This window comes from Indicator indicator, chromosome 21, assembly GCF_027791375.1.
Source record: "Indicator indicator isolate 239-I01 chromosome 21, UM_Iind_1.1, whole genome shotgun sequence".
Lineage (NCBI taxonomy): Eukaryota > Metazoa > Chordata > Aves > Piciformes > Indicatoridae > Indicator > Indicator indicator.
Genome location: NC_072030.1, coordinates 6585120 through 6603347, shown reverse-complemented (window position 1 = coordinate 6603347; position 18228 = coordinate 6585120). Strand labels below are relative to the sequence as shown.

Below are 18228 nucleotides of genomic sequence, written 5' to 3'. Positions count from 1 at the left end.
CAGCAGAGAGCACTGACACCATTCTCCCCATTATTTTCCCTAGTCTGGCAAAGTTTTGTTTAATTTCAGCTCCTACCCAACTGAATCTCACTACTAAGGTGCTGAGATGGGTCCATTGATTGTAGGCGTGGACTTCTTGATGGCATTTGAGGTAAAACTGTATTTGTCTCCTCAGATACATTTGATTATTTGTTGATTTTATTCACTGATTTTTTTTTTTTTTTTTAAATACTGCCCTTCAGTTGTTGGATGCACAAGATGGTTTTGTAAAGGTGAGGCTGTTTGTTATCAAATAAATGATGTTGTTCTGTTTTACTGTAGACCAGAACCAGCTGAACGACGTAACACTGTGCCATGCTTCGCGATGCCCTAGGAAAAACCTTTCGCTTTCTCGGGTACACTGTGCAGTATGGCTGCATAGCACATTGTGCCTTTGAGTACCTTGGAGGAATTGTTGTGGTAACTTTTCATTTTTTGTGACATTTAAAAGAAAATAAAATGTAATACTGAAATTATTGTATGTGATAATGCCAATAGTTCAGATTTCTCCATTTTCTTTAGAGCTTTTTCACTGTGTGTTTAGTAGATGCCTCTTTTTTGGAAGTGGGTCCAGTCTTTATGAAAGTTATTTCTACTTGAGGCATTCATAATTTTTGCTAATTTATTGCTTGAGGCAGCACTGAAGCAAATGGGAAACTCCTGTTAAGCATTTGGGAGAGACTACATTCTTCCAGAAAGCCTGGAGTCACTAATAATGCCATGGGAAATGCTCTTGTTTCCAGCTCTGGGACTTCTGGATGTTTTATGCCCCCTCCTTCCCAGGTTCTAAGCCCAGCAGACACTGCTGCTGGACCTAGTGAAGTTTGCCAGTGAGCTGCTCATGCCACTCTGTGATGAGTCTTCTACAGAGGCTGAAGAAGAGGATAAGCTCCCAGAGCTGAAGTGCTGCTCCTAGTAATTTCCTGAAGATTAGCTGCTGAATTGAATCTGCAGTGGCTTGTAGCACCCACCGTAGTTTAGGACCAATCCTGAACAAATACAGAGCGGTGACTTTTAGAAGTGCTCTGGAGGCTGTAATGTGTCAGGTGTTCCTTGGAGGAGCTCACTGTTTTTAGTTCTTTACATTAAACCTTTTCCTAATTTATTAGCAAGTAATTTGTCTATTAATGCACTTAGATAAAATTAATTGGAAATAGTAATTTTTTTTCTCGTTTATTTTTAATTTGCAGTGTTCTGGACCTTCAATGGAACCAACCATTCAAAATTCTGATATTGTCTTTTCGGAGAACCTTAGCCGCCACTTTTATTGCATTCGAAAGTACGCTCCTTTGTTGAGACTAGGATTTACATTCCATTTGCCCAAGGGAGTCAGTAACTACATCCTAGCTGTCCTTTATTTTTCATACATTCTCCTGCCTCTAAATTGTATTTTTTTCATAAATCTCCTCTCTTCATGTCTGATGGAAGTTAATCAGCACACCCAGCCCATTGAACAACGTGTCAGAATTTGTTTAGAATTCTGTCACTTCCACATAGTGTCTATGTCACTTTTACAGTGTTGTCCAAAAATGGAAAAATTCCACACACCCTTCCCCCCTTTTTTTTTTTCTCCTAAAATATTTCTGTTGGGGGAATGTTACTTTTCTAGGGAGTTTTGTCTTACTTGAAAACCAAGCTGTGGGTATTGCTGTGCTCACATAGGTTGTTAGGAAAATTACCATGTGGTCTAAGTACCATTTATCAAATGTTATTTGATTACTGTAATGTAGACCACAGTAGGCTCAAAGCCCTCAGTCATTTTATTGTGGTCTGTTTCACTGTACAATCTGATGTGTATAATCAGGAGGCAAAAGTAATATAAGATCTTATCAAACTCAGATTAGACATTTGAAGTTCCATTTGAAGAATAACGTTTGGTCAGGAACATTTAGAAACAGGGAGCCTCTTGTGTTCCATATTTATGCAGCGACCGGTGAAGTTAAATTCATTAAATTCATCACAGCATTGTCAGTTAAAAGGTAGTCTTAAATATTTCATAAATGATCTAAATAACAAAAAATACCTCCAAATATACTTTAAAAGCTATGTGTAAAATTACCTCAAGTAATTGAAGAAAGGAAAATTGTAGACAAGAATTTTCAGGAAACAAGAAAGTATCTTTAAGATACATGAATATTTTTGGGGGATATCCACTGATGCACAGCTATTTAGCCAAATAGCTTGTACTTAGTATTTTTCTGTTTCTGTTTTTCCCTCTCAGAGGAGATATTGTAATTGTGAAAAGCCCAAATGACCCCAAATCAAATATCTGTAAAAGAGTAATTGGCTTGGAAGGGGATAAAGTCTGCACAAGCAACCCTTCAGATTTCCTTAAGAGTCACAGCTATGTAAGTATTAGAGTTTCTTGCTTTGTAAATGAATGGTTACTTAAGTAGGCCTGGTAGTCGGTAGAGGATTTGTAATATTTGAGTATCATCATAAATCATAAAGTATCATGTTCATAAATTATTCTTTCCTGTTATATACAGTAAAATGTAATTTGCAAACTCTGTTTATGGCAAGCTGTCTCTTTCTCAGTGTCTTTTGTCTCCCTGTGAAGTATAGTCAGATATTTTTTTTCCTGCCCTTTGCTTAGTTTTCTTCCCTGGAAGAATCCTCTCCAATTCTCTGCATAAGGTGCAGTACAGATGGAAGACACCAGGGCTTGGTCTTATATCAAAACTTTTTCTGTATTTTAAACACTAAGAAGTGAAAAGTTTGCAATTGCAATAGCTTTGAGGATTTTGCTTCCAAAATTCTACGTTAGTGTATCTCTACATTTCAGAGTAACTATTTTAATTTTCTGAGTAGGGCCAGAAAAACAGTAATTTTCTTAAGTTGTCCTTTGGACAGGTAACAAGATGGAATGACAAGGAATAAAATATTCTTGATGCTCACTTGTCCTTATGCAGATAGACTTAACAGAAGATTGGAAACATTTGTGACAGAATGGTTTCAGCAAAATCTTTTTATGCTGTCATTAGAAAAATCATTGGAAATCATGATCACAGAAAAAGGTAGCTTGATTTTCCCCAAAACCAAGCCTGACCATTACTTCTGTTCAGCATCTTGTGGAGACATCCAATTTTGCGCAAGTATTTTGAATCTTACCAAAAAAAAAAAAAAAAGAGAATCTGTTGCCTTTTCATAGCCACTTCATCCTCACAATTTGAATAAGATAAATTAGCACCTGACCCATAGCTAAAGTCCTGTGATGGGAAGGTAGAGAATTTGATGGCATACTCCTTACAACCATTTGTGGTGGATAAATTCCTTAGGAGTTTAGCTACCACAGAGACATTCAGCTTCAACAGCGTGCCTTCAGGGGCTGGTGATTCATTTGTATTAAGTAGCTGAAGTGGATGCTGCACTTGCTAAAATCAGGGCAAAATCTTTGTCAACATTTTGGTGTCTGGATTTTAGGACCAGAAAGGAAACAATTAATACCCTGTTCTGAGGACTTGAATTTGGTGTTTCTTCTACTTTGGCACTGAGGCAATATGTTTCAGGCATCTGCCTCTAATCTGTCCTTCTGACCAAGAGCCAGTGCCACTGGAGCTTCTGTTACACTTCTGCCACTCGTGGACAGAAAGAATGACCTCATTGTTTGTTACACTCTGAAAGGGAGGACAGAGTGTTTAGTTTTTCCAGAAATCAAATTGTGTTACTCTTTAACCAAGGAAGAAACCTAAAATAACCTAAAAAAAAAAAAAAAAAAAGGTGGTGTTTGCTAGCTGATGATTTAGGTATTTTGAGTTAGCCAGTTGCTGGAGATGTCAGAATAACGGCAGTAAAACATGTTTAATGCAGCTGAGAGTGAAACCACATCTGAGCAGCTGCTTCTTTTGCCACCCCAAAAGGAAATCCTTAGAGTCATGTTAGTAGGAATGGTGTTTAGTCTGCACAGACTGTGTCAGTGTTAGTGGTGGCATATTTCACGGATTTTTAAGTAAGGGATTTTTGTGCTTAGATTCACTGTCACACATGATTCTTATTCTGAAGCCTGGGTTCTGTTTTGGTTTTGTGCTCGGTGATGGTGTTTATAGATATTTAAGTGTATTTAATAAACATTTAAGAGTGTGTAACATTTTTAGTGTATTAGAAGCAATGGGGTATGAACCTAAAAATTAGAAAGGTAATCAACTAATTTTTAGTAATTAGTCTAATATTCAGACCTAGTTTTAATTAAAAATATTTAAAATTACTCCATTATTAAAATATTCTTGCTAATTTATTAATTTTACTGCAAAATCTAAGTAATGAAAGTTAATAAGGAATTATACAATCACAGTAACCCCTGAAATGATCTTTAAAAAACAAACCCAAAGGGTTAATTTTCATATTTAGGTTTTTGTTTCCTGGTCTTAAAAGTCTTAATACAGATCCAGTTTTATAATTCAGATTGAGTAGCCTATTGTTTTATTTGAATTTGTTTTAATGCCATTTACTTTAGCTTTAATTTCTTTAGTACCATATGTTCTTGCACTGCAGCTCCTATTTACAAATTGAAAAAGTGAGGGGTAAATCATCAGATTAAAACAGCTTGTGTGTGTCATAAACCACCAATATGCTAAGCCTTTGTGTCACTTAAACAAAAGCAGTACCTAATAATGTCACTTAATACAGCTAGAGTCTGTAAATAAGGAACTGCCTTTCGCAAGTCATAGTGATAAAAAGCTGAGATACAAATCCATATCTCAGCAACACTCTGCTGGTAATCAATCACAACACACCACTAATGCTGTGCGACTAGCTGATGTGGAGGAAGTATGTTTACCTTGTGCTAAAATGAGGTTCATTGCGGAGATGGCATCTCTTCATCCTGTGCTTAACTCCAGAGCTAACATGAGTCCAGAGATAATGCATCTTCCTGTGTTTGTGGAGCAGAGAAGTGGTCGTGTGCAGCGTTAGGAACACTTACACAGGCCTTGTCAACGGCAGTAGGAATATTATGTGGGTACTAAGAGGAACACAATGCTGAACAACACAATACCTTGATCACTAAACAGTACGACAGGTTTTGGATGCACAATGTAAGACACTGAAAAGTGGTTTGATATTTCAGAGTGTTCAATACCATAGGATAGTCTCTTTAAAATATCCTAAGCAGCAATTCAAAATAAAGTTCTCCGAACACTAGCTCTTTTTCCTTTGTCTTTAGTATCTTAATAACTAGTTTATACTCATGGTTTAGTATTTCAGTAATCTAAGATTTAATAGTTTTCAATCAGGAGAAAGGAAATATCTTGCTCTTTCTTCTTCTCCTTAGGTCTAGTGTTTTAAAAGCTTTTGCTCAAACAGCTTATCTCCCCCACAGTCTGAACCAAGAGGAGATGGCTTCACATCAGCTGGTCCTGACTGCAGGCCAGCTGCTCTGGCTTTAGGGAGAGTACTGCCTGGCTCTGACACGTTGCCCTGGTTCTTCCCTTCAGGAAATTACTTCCTGAAGGAAAACCATAACAAAATCTTGTTGATTTGAGGGGAAGTTCTTTCAAGATCACTCATTTCTGAAATTACAGGACTAGATGCCTTTTCTCTTTGGAATACAGTCTTGGTTCCTCTGGCCACATCAGTTTGAACTGTCAAGGTTTTATGATTCTGTTATTGTTATTCCTCTGCTCCAAGCTCAATAACAACTTCCAGGAAGCTGTTTAGGATGATGAAACCAATTACTGAAGGACTCACTGAAGACTTTGAATACAAGTTCTAGTCTGTCTGTATCAGCTTCACATCTGAATGAAGGATCTATGTATTTTTTTTGTTTTGCTCCTCTATATGTATTAGCTGAGATTCAGTTCGCTCCTGATGGAGCTGCCAGACAATACTTGGAAGATTCTTTAACCCTGCTCAGAGTATTTAATGGCCATTGTTGCTTCCAGGCTTATTAGCTAGATCCCTGTGTCCAGGGCATACCAGTGATGGTAATGGGTTTTGTATTTTAACCTGTGAGTTCCAGATGGGGTTTGACTCCATAAGTATTTTTGTTCTCAAACCTACACTTTAGGGTGACTCTGTTACATCATCTGTTTTCTGGAGAAGGATCAAATCCGTAATGTTTGCTGTGAGAAAAGTCCATGAAAACTGCGAAGTAATCTCTCTTCTTCCGAAACATTGATCTGTAAATCAAGAAGCCTAACAATAGTAAGGACTATTGCATCAAAGAAATACTCTGAATGTCTTTTCAGGAGTTCCTAAATGTATCTGGGAGGTCTGGTTTTGAAATTTTCAGCCAATGCACATCTATAAAATACAAAATTTTCACACCTGTGGTGAATTAAAAAGCTTAGTGAATGCTTTGACAGTATTGTAACAGCTTCCCCAAGTTTTTATTAAAGAAGGCTCAAGTTGTATGTTTGCATACACCTTAGTTTGCCTCTAGTATATGAATCGACGTTGCTGCCGTTGAAGGTTATGTGACTTTGATACTGCTTAATAATTAATTTTCAAACTTAGATAAGTCTTCCTAGAGAATCATAGATTCAGAGAATGGTTTGGGTTGGAAAGGAGCTCCAAAGGTCATCTAGTCCAACCTCCCTGCAGTCAGCAGGGACACCCTCCACTAAATCAAGTTGCTCAGAGCCTTGTCAAGCCTAACCTTGAAGATCTCCAGGGATGGGGCCTCAACTACGTCCCTGGCAACCTGTTCCAGTGTTCCACCACCCTCATGGTACAGAACTTGTTTCTAACATCCATTCTAAATCTACTCTTCTCTAATTCCAGACCATTTCCCCTCTTCTATCACTGCAGGCCTTTGGAAATAGTCCCTCTGCAGCCTTCTTGTAGGCCCCCTTAAGGTACTCTAAGGTCTCCCTGGAGCCTTCTCTTCTCCAGGCTGAACCCCCCCAGCTCCCTCAGCCTATCCTTGTAGGAGAGGTATTCCAGACTTCTGATACCTTCATGGCCCTCTTCTGGACCTGCACCATCAGGTCCATGTTCTTCCTGTGTGGAGGGCTCTGATCCAGAGCTGGATGCAGGACTCCAGGTGAAGTCTCACCAGAGCAGAGCAGAAGGGCAGCATCACCTCCCTCCATCTCCTGGCCATGCTTCTTTTGATGCAGCTTAAACTTCAATAAGTAAAAGAAAAATACTAAACTGCTTGGAAGTTCCTATGAATTTAAGGTGAATTCATTACCTAATACTCTTTCAAGAAGTATTAAACTACAGGTAATTCAGCCTTTTTAGTGATAGTTAGAAGATGTTGATTTAGTATGTGGTGTACTGCTAAGGTTTCAGTGTGGTTGCTGCCATTTTGTAGTTTTTTTCCAGCATGAAAAAAGAAATTGAAAAGCTTATGCAGATTTTGAAAATACTGAGCTAATTAATGTTGCTGGGGTTTATATAGATGGAAGCCTTAATATGAACAACTTTATGATAAGCCTACTGAGATGGTGCCTAGAGCAACTGGATCATTAAAAAGCAGTATCTGTTAAGCATTACGCACTCTTGGTTCTGAAATTAATAAATAAAGGATTAAGGACCAGTTATGTGAGACTTTAAGTATAGAGTGATAAAACAAATTCCTGCATTTCTGTGGTGTATATTTTATCCTAACTGGATGCAATTTACTTAAATAAGGCAATTTAATCAGTATTTAGTAAATTTGTCATTTGATATTGTAGATTTTTTTCATCATATTTCACTTTAATCGAGAAAGGTAACACCTGTGGTTTATTCACAAAAGCTTCTTTTGTTAAATGAACACCCGCAGGCCATCAAGCAATTACATTTGTTGCTTGTACCAAAGTAGCAGGCATTTTAATAGACCTTAGAAGGGTTAGATGAGAACTTGCAGACTTTATTCTTTTGTCCAGCACTGAGATTAGGTCTTATCATAGCTCAAGAAGGAAGCCTCTCAACTGAAAAGAAAAGATGAGAATGATTTAAAGTTCTTCTTAAGTTTGAAACTTGGATATTGCTGGAGGTGATGTGAATACCTGTGACCTTACAAAAGTTCAAACTTCACCTACTCCCAGCTGATTGGACATGCTGATGTTCTTTGACAAACAGACTGCTTGGAATTCCAAAGGGAGAGACTGCAAGAGATTCATGTTTATAATTCTGCACTTACTAAAAATGCCTTACTTACCCTCACTTCCCAAACCCCCCAAAATCACAAGCCAAAAAAAAAAAGCCCCCATCAAAACAAAGCTACTAATCCAAACCACAAAAGTTTCTTTTCATTTACTTGGGTTTGGGGGCATTTTAGAGGCAGGTAATTTAATCTGTTAATTTTATTTGCAGTATATTAATTTTCTAGTGTGCTTGTTAACATGGCACAGGCAGCTCATCTCTTGAAGTTAGGTTACTGAATGTTTGGTGTCATGTAAGAAGACCAATAGAATATAATTCTTTTTTGACTGTTGATCTCCCCTCCCCAGTTACATAAATGAATGTTTCATGCTACTAAGTGTGCATCAAATATTTGACCTATACTTCAGTGTTGCCATTTTAACTATACCACTACAGACCAGTGCCAGGGGAAGTTTAGGATTGAGGTGAGGAGAAGAAAGCTCTTCACAGAAAGAGTAATTGTCCAGTGGAATGTGCTGCCCAGGGAGGTGGTGGAGTCACCATCCCTGGAAGTGTTCAAAAAAGATTGGATGTGGCACTTGGAGCCATGGTTTAGTTGTGAGGTGTTTAGGTATTAGGTAATAGATTGGACTTGTTGATCTCTGAGGTCTTTTCCAACCTGGTTGATTCTGTGATCCTGTGACAGATGGCAGCAGCCCTGTACATTTAGCCACTGTGTTGTGGTGAAAGATGCTTATTTGTCAGAGCTACTTCTACAAGCTGAGTTGTTCCAAGTGATAATCTTACTCTTCTGGTCTATCTGTTCCTGTACTAGAGCCTTCAGAGCCTTGGAAGAGAGAAGGGGGCAGAGTCATGTGTCTGATCAGTGTCCTGTATTCTCATAAGTATACACCTCAGTTAGCTGGTTCTGCCTGAGAACTGGCATGCCTTGGAAACAAATTCTCAGGTAATCTGCACAAAAGCAGAGGCACAAGGGTTGCTGAGGCAGACAGCAGCCTGCAGACAACCAGAGGCAGCGTGTTCCTGCATGAACCTGCACTGCTGTGGAATTGCTGGGTTTGTACGTCACCCACTAGTTATGTGACAGTTCAGTGGTGAGACCTCACATCTTTATTCTGGCCTATGTGTGAGGGAAAGCTAAGTGCTGCCTAGCCCAGGGGAAATGCTCATCAGTATTTTTGGTATTCAGTCTTCCTGTGTGTGGTAAATGCTGTCATTTCAGTTATACTTAGATAGTTCATTTTGTCCAGGAGTTCCATGGCCTGTTGATACCAAAATGCAGCACTGTGAATTATCAAGCCAAGTGGTTTTCCCATTGCCTTGGGGTTTTTGGCAGTAGCAGCCTATTGGTTTGCGAATGAAAGTTTTCAGTACTTGGTTGGTCTTTTTTCCATTAAAATGTTGCCAGCTGCTGTGTAGCTTTGAAGCCTTTCAGATTGGGTCCCAATTCTGCAGAGCTTAATACTCAAAAGTCAACTTTCTTCAGTGTGAGTAATCCCACTGAAATCAGTGATCTGGTCTAGAAATAGCTTGGTGCATAAATCCTTGAAGGATTCTGGCTTTAGCCAAAGGGTGTAAACAACCTTTTTTTTTTTTCCTTTTTTCTTTTTTTTTTAAATTAATGCTTACAGCCTGTCACTGGTATTTGGTTTTACATTTTCATGCGGTTTTTATTGCTTGTCTTAATTCTAGGTTGTAGTGAAGTGCTTAGATGATGGACAGGCACCACACAAAGGTATTCCACTGTATTATCTCTAGGTGAATCATACTTGAGACAATACTCTGAACAACCAATTCAGAGGTACAGAGTCCTGTCATACTTTCTGTGGAGAACTATAAAAGTTACTGTAAGTGGGGAATTTCAAGATACAGGTATACACTTTCTTGCAAATATGCTTTAATGCAAACTAGGAACATCTTGTCTAGACAAGTAACTATTAGTCATATTAGAAGTAGTAAGTGATATAGCACTTTATTTTTTTGTTACTTTTGGAGCATGAAAGAAAGATTGGAAGGTCTAGAAGTGTTACGAGTGGGTCCTTATTTCATTTAGTAACAAATGAGCTTCACCTTCTGCCTGTGAGCTGGGGAAAGTAAGAAATCATAGGAACCAGTAGAGTAGAAGGCATATTTGCTGAGATCATCTTTCAAACTGACAGTAGTTTGCTGCATGATGTGTAATTCTGGTAGATGCTGGACAGGAGAGTTTGCACCAGAAGGGTCAGAACGCTGCTTTGCATTGTGATAGACACCTGGAAAACAGTTGTGGAAGGTGTTGGCACAGTGAATGCTTTTGCAGTGTACACTGCAAGTAAGTGAAGATGAACATCCAACTAACCTAACAATTGCTGCTGGACATTCCAAGGAGACTCTACACCACAGAAATGTTGAGGAAGACAGGAATAGAATGTCAGTATACTCTCAAATAGAGGCTATCAAGAACATATGTCCACTTGCAATGAGATGTGTATTCTATACAGGACATTTGACTCTGGATAGTTTTTTTTTTTTTTTTTAATTTAAAATAAATTTGCTTGTGGTTGATTATTTTGTTTGCAAAGATGCTTGAGCAGGAGGTGGGCAAAATTCACCTAGCTAAAACCAACTGGCCTTCCCAGGAAAGCTGTTCCATGTGCCTGCCCACACTCTGTATACAAGCCTATTCACAAAGGTGGCAGACAAGCTGAATATGGAATTCCTGCACTGAAGGACTTAGAGAACAAGAAGTAAAGAATTCAACAGAACTAGCAGGCCAGTTTAAACCAAATGAAGTGGCACTCCTTTATACAGGAGGCTGTGGAAGAAAACATCAGGCTTCAAAAGGGTTTCAACATACAGCTGGTCTGCAGCTCCACATACGGACTTTCCAGTGCTGAGGCAGGAATGTGTGCCCTCTGACACATGTTAAGGCATCTGTCCTGGACACCACAGACATGCAGGGGGGTGGCTGGGAAAAGATGGACAAGCTCAGAGATGCCTTCTATGAAAAGCACCTCTTTTTGCCACTGTCAGAGACAAACTATTGGTTCTTAATCTGTAGTTTATATGCTTGCCACAGCTCAACAAAGGCACTGTTGGGTGGTGTGGGATCCTCAGGGCTCCCTCTGGTAAGGGGCAGGTGAGAGCATGACTCAGCAAAAGCCTATAAGGCTTCTTTAAAGACAGGTTCCCCAGTGTTACCTGGCCAGATAGCTGTAAGTACCAGCAATTACACTTCAAATAAAATGTTTATGGGGTCACCTGGGGTTATTCTTAGTGGTTTACATCCAGAATTTACTACTAGGGTGGTATTTTTATTTTGTTGATTCTGTTATGGTTGACCTCTGTATATGCAGACTGGTGTATTTATGAGTCCACTTGGCTTATTTCTCAAACATCAGTGGTGTTTATACTGCTCAGACTTCTGACTTTCATTTGAAATCGGGAAGTTTTGATTCCATATCTTTTCCCCCCCTTCTTGAATTGGTGTAGTGGGAGTAGTTTCACAGAAATGTCAGGGTTGGAAGGGACCTCAAGGATCATTAGTTCCAACCTCCCTGCCATGGTCAGGGACACTTTCCACTAGATCAGGTTGCCCAGAACCACATCCAGCCTGGCCTTAAAAACTTTCAGGGATGGAGTTTCCACCACCTCTGGGCAACCTGTTCCAATGTCTCACCACCCTTATGGTGAAGAACTTCTTTGTAATATCTAATCTAAATCTCCCCTCCTCTAGCTTGGATCCATTCCCCCTAGTCCTCTCACTACCCAACATCCTAAAAAGTCCCCCACCGGCTTTCTTGTTTCAAGTATATGCTTGGTTTTGGAAAAATGTCTGTTAACTTAAGTCATGTTAAATATTACCTAGATTGAGAATATGTTGCTACTTGTTTTCAGCCTGGTTTAGAATTTTGGAAACTAAACAGATTAGAAGAGCATTAAGTATTTTATTTGGTAACTTCTAAGAAGTTCTTTCTATCTGAAATGATTTTAGAAAAAAACAGTTAAAAGAGTATTGTATATTCCAAACAGAAATCTTAGTTTGTGACTTATAGTTGCAACTTTTTTCATTCCATGAAAGCTTTATACTCTAGGTAACTAATACAGCTCTGTTGCTGTTTCTCATTTTGCCATTGAGTCAGTGAATGCCACGAATCTATGGTATGTAATATAGTTGATGCATAATATATATAGGCAATGAAAGGTCTTTGTCATATAGTATAAGGTCAGCATCATTAATTTTCAAATTATAAAAAGGGATTTGCTGTTTTGTGATCATCATTATTGCAATATAATGTGTTGTGGATTCTGCCTGCACATAGAATGAACTGTGATCTTAATTAGAACTTTGACAAGCCTACTCCGATAAAATGATGAGATTATTCGTAATTGATGTCACAATCAATTACCAGTTAGTTCATCAGGAATCTACTAACAGGTCTAGCCTTGGTGCTGGCCCCAGGATGTTGATGAGTGTGTGGCTGCCCTGTTCATGCTGTTACTGCGACAGGAGGGCAGATTTTCAGTCAACATCCTAATGACCTCTTTTGAAGTCTATTAAATTAATGACCCTGTCACATTGGTCTAACCTCTTACATCTCCATTTTGGATTTTTTGTTGCAAACCATTGGTTTTCGAGCACATGATAGAACAGATACTTTGGAGCACTCCTTCTCATCCCTCCAAACTTGGCACTGTGTCTTATTAGATTCAAGAAAAAAATTAGTTCATTATACAATCATGAAATGAGAAAAGTATATCATAAGGCAAACTATGCTTAATGCTGTTTTATTCTGTTTTCTTTTTACATTTCAATCGTGCTTAATCACAGGTGCCTAAAGGACATGTCTGGTTAGAAGGTGATAATCTCAGGAATTCTACAGATTCCAGGTGCTATGGACCTGTTCCTTATGGACTGATAAAAGGACGCATTTGTTTTAAGGTAGATACATTTCTACTACCTAAAAATGCTCGAATTTTTTCTACTTGGCTGTTAGGTATTAAAACTCACCAAAGCAAATCTCAAGGAATGCTTGAACACACCAGCCACTTCCAAAAGGATAATTGGACAATGGTGGGGTTGGGTTGATTTGTGGGGTTTTGGGTTGGTTGGTTGTTTTTGATTGAGGAGGACTTGTTTTGCTCTCTTTGAGCAGCCACTGCCTCTGAAAATTGAATGAATTATTTTGCAAGCGACTTGAAACCTGCTAACAACACAAACATACTTCCCCCCGCACTGCAGAGATAGACATTTCATCCTTAATTTGCTTCTTCCCTCTGCAAAAGGGTAGACCAGGGCAGCTCCATACTTCACTGTGATAATTTGAGAAGTGTAGGTCCATAGTTTAGGAAAGAAAATGGAGGGAAGTGTTCTCTTTCTAGGACTTGCACACATGAGCCTGGCTTTTTAATCCACGTCTTTGAAGAAGCCTTAGCAGTACAGTCAAATCTGTGCCACTCTCTCTGACACATTTTTATTTAACTAAAATTCTTTAATTAACATTTTATTCTACAAACCTCTATGATTCCTTCTCCTTCTGTTTTAACAATTCCAGTTTTATTTCACACTAAATTATTTTTTCATTTGATCTGCATTATTATTTTACTCATTTACCAAAAAGAAGAGAGTAACACCATTTCCTTTCATAGAAAGTTTGAAGAAATGTAAGAAAGAAGGGAGGATGTGTGGTAGACTTAGGCACCAGCTTCCAGAGAGAGATTTTTTTAAATGGTGCTATTCAGAACAATTAAAAAAGGTTTGAATACCTTTCTCCATATATTGCAACACATCCACAAAACCAATTTAAAACAGATGCTTTACCTGCATGGGGAAGATGAGATCTTTCAAATTTGACAAATTCTATGAACACAATTGAAGACGTTTAAAAAAGTCTTGCAGCCATCAACCATAACCACAAACTGCTTACTAAACCTCAGGTAACATACCCCACTCAGCCCCACCACCAGGTTTTATCTGGCCTCTGGTTTGGTTTGCTTTGAGTTCTTCCCTAGTGTTCATCAAGTGCTGTCTTTTCTCTGTATTGCCTTACCTTGTACACTGGAGGAAGAAAACAGTGATTCCACTTGGGTTATTTTTAGGACCCAAGTTTTAGCTTGAATTATGACTGCTAAAAACCAAATGATGCTGATGTGCTTGATGTTCCTGTTAGTAGAATCCAACTGAAAAAATAAACCCTTATTTCAAGTGATATACCAGTATAGAAAAACTCCTGTTTGCTAAAGGGACTGTTAGCAAATAATGTATACACTAACAGAGATGGACAGCCATAATTTATCCATAGCATCTCTCCATAGCAATCCATTTTTGTCAAGTTTGTACCCCAACCAGGAATGTGCTTGAGAGACTTTAATGAAGTGACTGACAGGAGTGAACCCTAAATTTAGAAAGCTGTGAAGTCTGTAAAGTGAATGGAACCTACACACAGATACTGCATATTGAAGAAGTACTTTAGGACTTCAGAATATTGTCTGTTTAAAAGGATAGTGTGCAATCACTTCAGAAATAATTATTGAGCCAGTTTATAGCAGTCCATGTATGACTGCACAGAGCAGAGATTAATAACATTTGGATGAGATTTCAGTCTATGGTACCTACAAAAGGCAAAATTGAGTTTATTCTTCAAATGAGTGCTCAGCATTTGGGTTGTTTATGGTAATTCATATTAGAATATAGTGCTCTTGCTGTGGTGTGCTGCTACTGAACATTACAGTGGAAGGTGATAGCTAATAGACCACTGGACAAGAGACCTATATATGTTTTTTACTGTGGTCTGCTTAAGGTTTGGATCCTCTTTCATGATAGATCTTTTATTACCTTGAGAATGGAAGTGTATGTGTCTTTGTCTTCAAGTGGATTTTGGAGACAGACATAACAGTGGCTTTGAATGCAGAGTCAGCGTTTACCAAGTTTGTTTAGGCAACCTATTCTTGGCAAAACATAAGCTACAGAAATGATACTTGATTGTATTTTCCCCTTTTCCTCCCTGCCACCATACTAACTGCCACTGTGACCCACAAGTTCATTCCATAACAGGGCCACTGAAATTAAAAGTAGCTGCAAATTCAGTAAAAGCCTAGGAAGTCCCAATGTGTCAGAACTCATGCTCCATCCTGAGGTAGGAGATCCTGTGTATTCCCTGGACTTGGGCTCCATGTCACAAATAGCCCTGCAGTGTATCTTCAAAAGAGCTAGTTAGCCCCATTTATCCCTCATCCATCAGCTCAAATCTAGGCCAAACCAAAGAGGGCAAGGGGAAATAGCTGCTAATTGGACCAGCCAGTTTGAACGAACAAGTCACAGTCAACTTCTGTCATAACTTTAAAAGACTTGGGAATTACTACAGCGAGTGGCACGTCTTTGTTTCTCAGAGAAGGTTTGTTCCATCTCCTTTCCAACCAATCGGCATTGTTTGCATTCTCTCCTGCACACAAACTAGATAAAACATTGTTTTCATTCTAACTCTGCCACTAAGATTACTGTGAAGAATTTGAAAATAAAATGTCAAAACAATATTTAAAACTAATTCGATGACTTTTACTGAAAGTCGAGTTGTAGTAGGTGTGACTTGAGTTGCCTGAAATAAGATTGGTACCGCAGTGAATGGCCTAAGAAACTTTCTTCTCTGGACCTTTACTCAGATCAGCTTAGATTTGTAATATGGGATTTTCCTGTTCCCTTTTACTCCTGTTTGCCTTTGAACCAAAGACTTGACAGCCAGCCTGCAGCCAGCATTAGGATCTCTGGAGAGCCTTAAATTTCATAGCTTTGCTTCTCACCAAGATCACAAAATGTTTCATATCTCTGTGTGTGGAACTTAAAATAGCTCAGTGGCTATTAGGCACATAGAAATACCCAGAGATAATGCCCTAGCAGTAGATGTTCCTCACACTCCTCCTTAACTGCACCTGCCACAGCAGACATGTAGTTTCTGAGCTACTTACACAAGGGAGCTTTCAGCCTTTGTCAGCTCTACAGAACTTGAGGTCCTGAGAATGACTTACCCTCCTGTCTTCCTAGGGGCCCAGGCACAATCCAACTGATGGCAACTTAGTGCAGTGCTGCAAGGGGCCTGGCAGAGGCAAGTCTAGAGAGCTTGTAGCAGTACACGGGCCCAGCCTAGCAGTAAGTTGGTGCTATGTCTTGTTATGCCCATCCTTATTTGACTCTGCATAGGCTTTGAAATACTGAACTCTGGCACTCTCCTAAACTGAGAATACTACTTTTTCACTCCATGCAGAAAGCAGCAAAGACTGTGCAGTGGCTGCTCCATGAACTCTGACAAAGCTGCTGTTCCGGAAGGTGACTACACCTTCCTTATGAACAAATTCTAAGGAAAACCGAGCAAGAGAAACAATATACTGACAAATGCTTTGGGAACAAGGCAGTGCATCATCTTTCTCTCTCTAGGTCACTTCATCTTGAGCAGAGGCAGTGAGATTTTTATGGGATTAGAGCCACAAAGGGCATTCATTCTTCATCATCATCTCTTTCCCTTCATGCTGATCCCCTCGTGCCATCTATGAAAGACCATGTTGTGAAGAGACACAGGCAGTCAAGGGAGACAAAGGACAAAGCATGAAAGAATGTCCTTCATTCCCTATTACTATTTTTTTCATCCAAGACCAGCCTACATGTAATTAGTGAATGTTCTCCTGGGAGTATTCAGTAATACAAACAGCTATATAGTTAATTTCTGGAGAGAAAGCTTGCTTACTGTGACCATCGTTCTCTGACACTTCTGCTTGTACTTGGTCATGATTTGTGCTCCTCCTTTTTCTACATAATGGTCCCCCTCTCAGAGGAGCCCAGGGGAGCTCTTGAGAGCTCCTGGTGGTGGCAGGTGCTCCATCCCCTTAGACCTATCTGCATGGTAAAAGCTTACCTCTGAGCCTGTAGCTTTTTTTCCTCAAGGTTTGGTGTTGGCAGTTCAGTTGCCCATCTTGAAAAGAAAAATATACTTCTCACAACTACATTCACTGGGAGGTCATATTGATGAAACTCTTTATCCTCCTAGATGGATCAAATTATATACTTTAAGTCATTTGCAAGCTAGGAAACTTTGAACTTAAAAGGTATTTTCTAGAAATGAATTTATTTCCTAGGCTGAAAAAAATTATTTGCGAGGGTCTCCACAGCAAAGCCTGCTGTGTATAAATTAGTCTCCAGCCACTATGGAATGACGGAAGGGAGTGGAACATCTCCCTTATGAGCAAAGCTGAGGGTGCTGGGTCTCTTTAGCAAAAGAAGAGCAGACTGGGGTGACCTTACATTGATAAAGATGTGAAGGGCAGTGTTGGAAAGACAGAGCCAGGCTTTGCTGAGTGATATCCAGTGACAGGACAAGGGGCAATGGGTGCAAACTGGAGCAGAGGAGGTTCTACGGGAACAGAAGGAAAAACTTTCTCACTATGAGGGTGACAGAGCCCTGGAACTGCCTAGAGAGGGTGTGGAGTCTCCTCTGGAGACATCCAGAACCTTCCTGGGTGCGATCCTGTGTGACATGTCCTAGGTGATCCTGCTCTGGCAGGGACGTTGGACTGGATGATCTTTTGAGGTCCCTCCCAACCTCCAACATTCTGTAGTTCTGTGATGCAGTATTTGTTACTCCCAGTAAAAGAAACACACAGGTGAAAAGAGATCATACACTCCATCAGCCAAAGAACTAAAAAAATGATGCAGTTTATGAAACAATTAGAATAATAATAAATGAAAATACTGAACTTGATGTTGTGCTTAAAATCTCTTGTGACTTTATTTTACAGATATGGCCTCTGAATGACTTTGGATTTCTACGTGCAAGTCCCAATGGCCATAGATTTCTTGATGACTGAGAGATTTAAGTGACTGTTGCCAGCTTTCATCATATTTTCTACTTAAATTGATGGAACTATTTTTGTTTAGAATAAACACAAGCGTTGTTACTTGGTGAAGATGTCTCCTCCTTTGATTACATCTGACTTGAAAGTGGGAATGATACGCTGCTCTCATCAGCAAAAAATGACACACCTCCTATTCCATTTCCTCTGGCTAGTCACAGAAAGGGATGCGTTTATTAGAAAGTTTTTGGGTTTATTACAAGCCAGAGTTAACACTGACTGTTAAGAAGGGATGTTGCCACACATAGGCTATAACCACATTAGCAGGTAGTGTGGCCTGTT

General features: G+C 39.3%; 1 protein-coding gene across 1 annotated transcript; it reads left to right on the top strand.

Annotated features, from left to right (window-relative positions):
• The first annotated feature begins 354 nt into the window (after positions 1 to 354).
• On the top strand, positions 355 to 18062 carry IMMP1L (inner mitochondrial membrane peptidase subunit 1). The gene is made up of 5 exons (XM_054390558.1): positions 355 to 459; positions 1230 to 1318; positions 2261 to 2387; positions 12881 to 12991; positions 17833 to 18062. The coding sequence occupies exons 1-5, from the start codon at positions 355 to 357 to the stop codon at positions 17899 to 17901; spliced, it is 501 nt and encodes a 166-aa protein (XP_054246533.1). The 3' UTR covers positions 17902 to 18062.
• Positions 18063 to 18228: the final 166 nt, after the last annotated feature.

Coding starts and splice junctions, on each gene's coding strand:
- IMMP1L (XM_054390558.1), top strand. CDS start 355: ATGCTTCGCGATGCCCTAGGAAAAACCTTTCGCTTTCTCGGGTACACT. Junction 460..1,229: donor ACCTTGGAGGAATTGTTGTG/GTAACTTTTCAT, acceptor TTTAATTTGCAG/TGTTCTGGACCTTCAATGGA. Junction 12,992..17,832: donor AAGGACGCATTTGTTTTAAG/GTAGATACATTT, acceptor TTTATTTTACAG/ATATGGCCTCTGAATGACTT.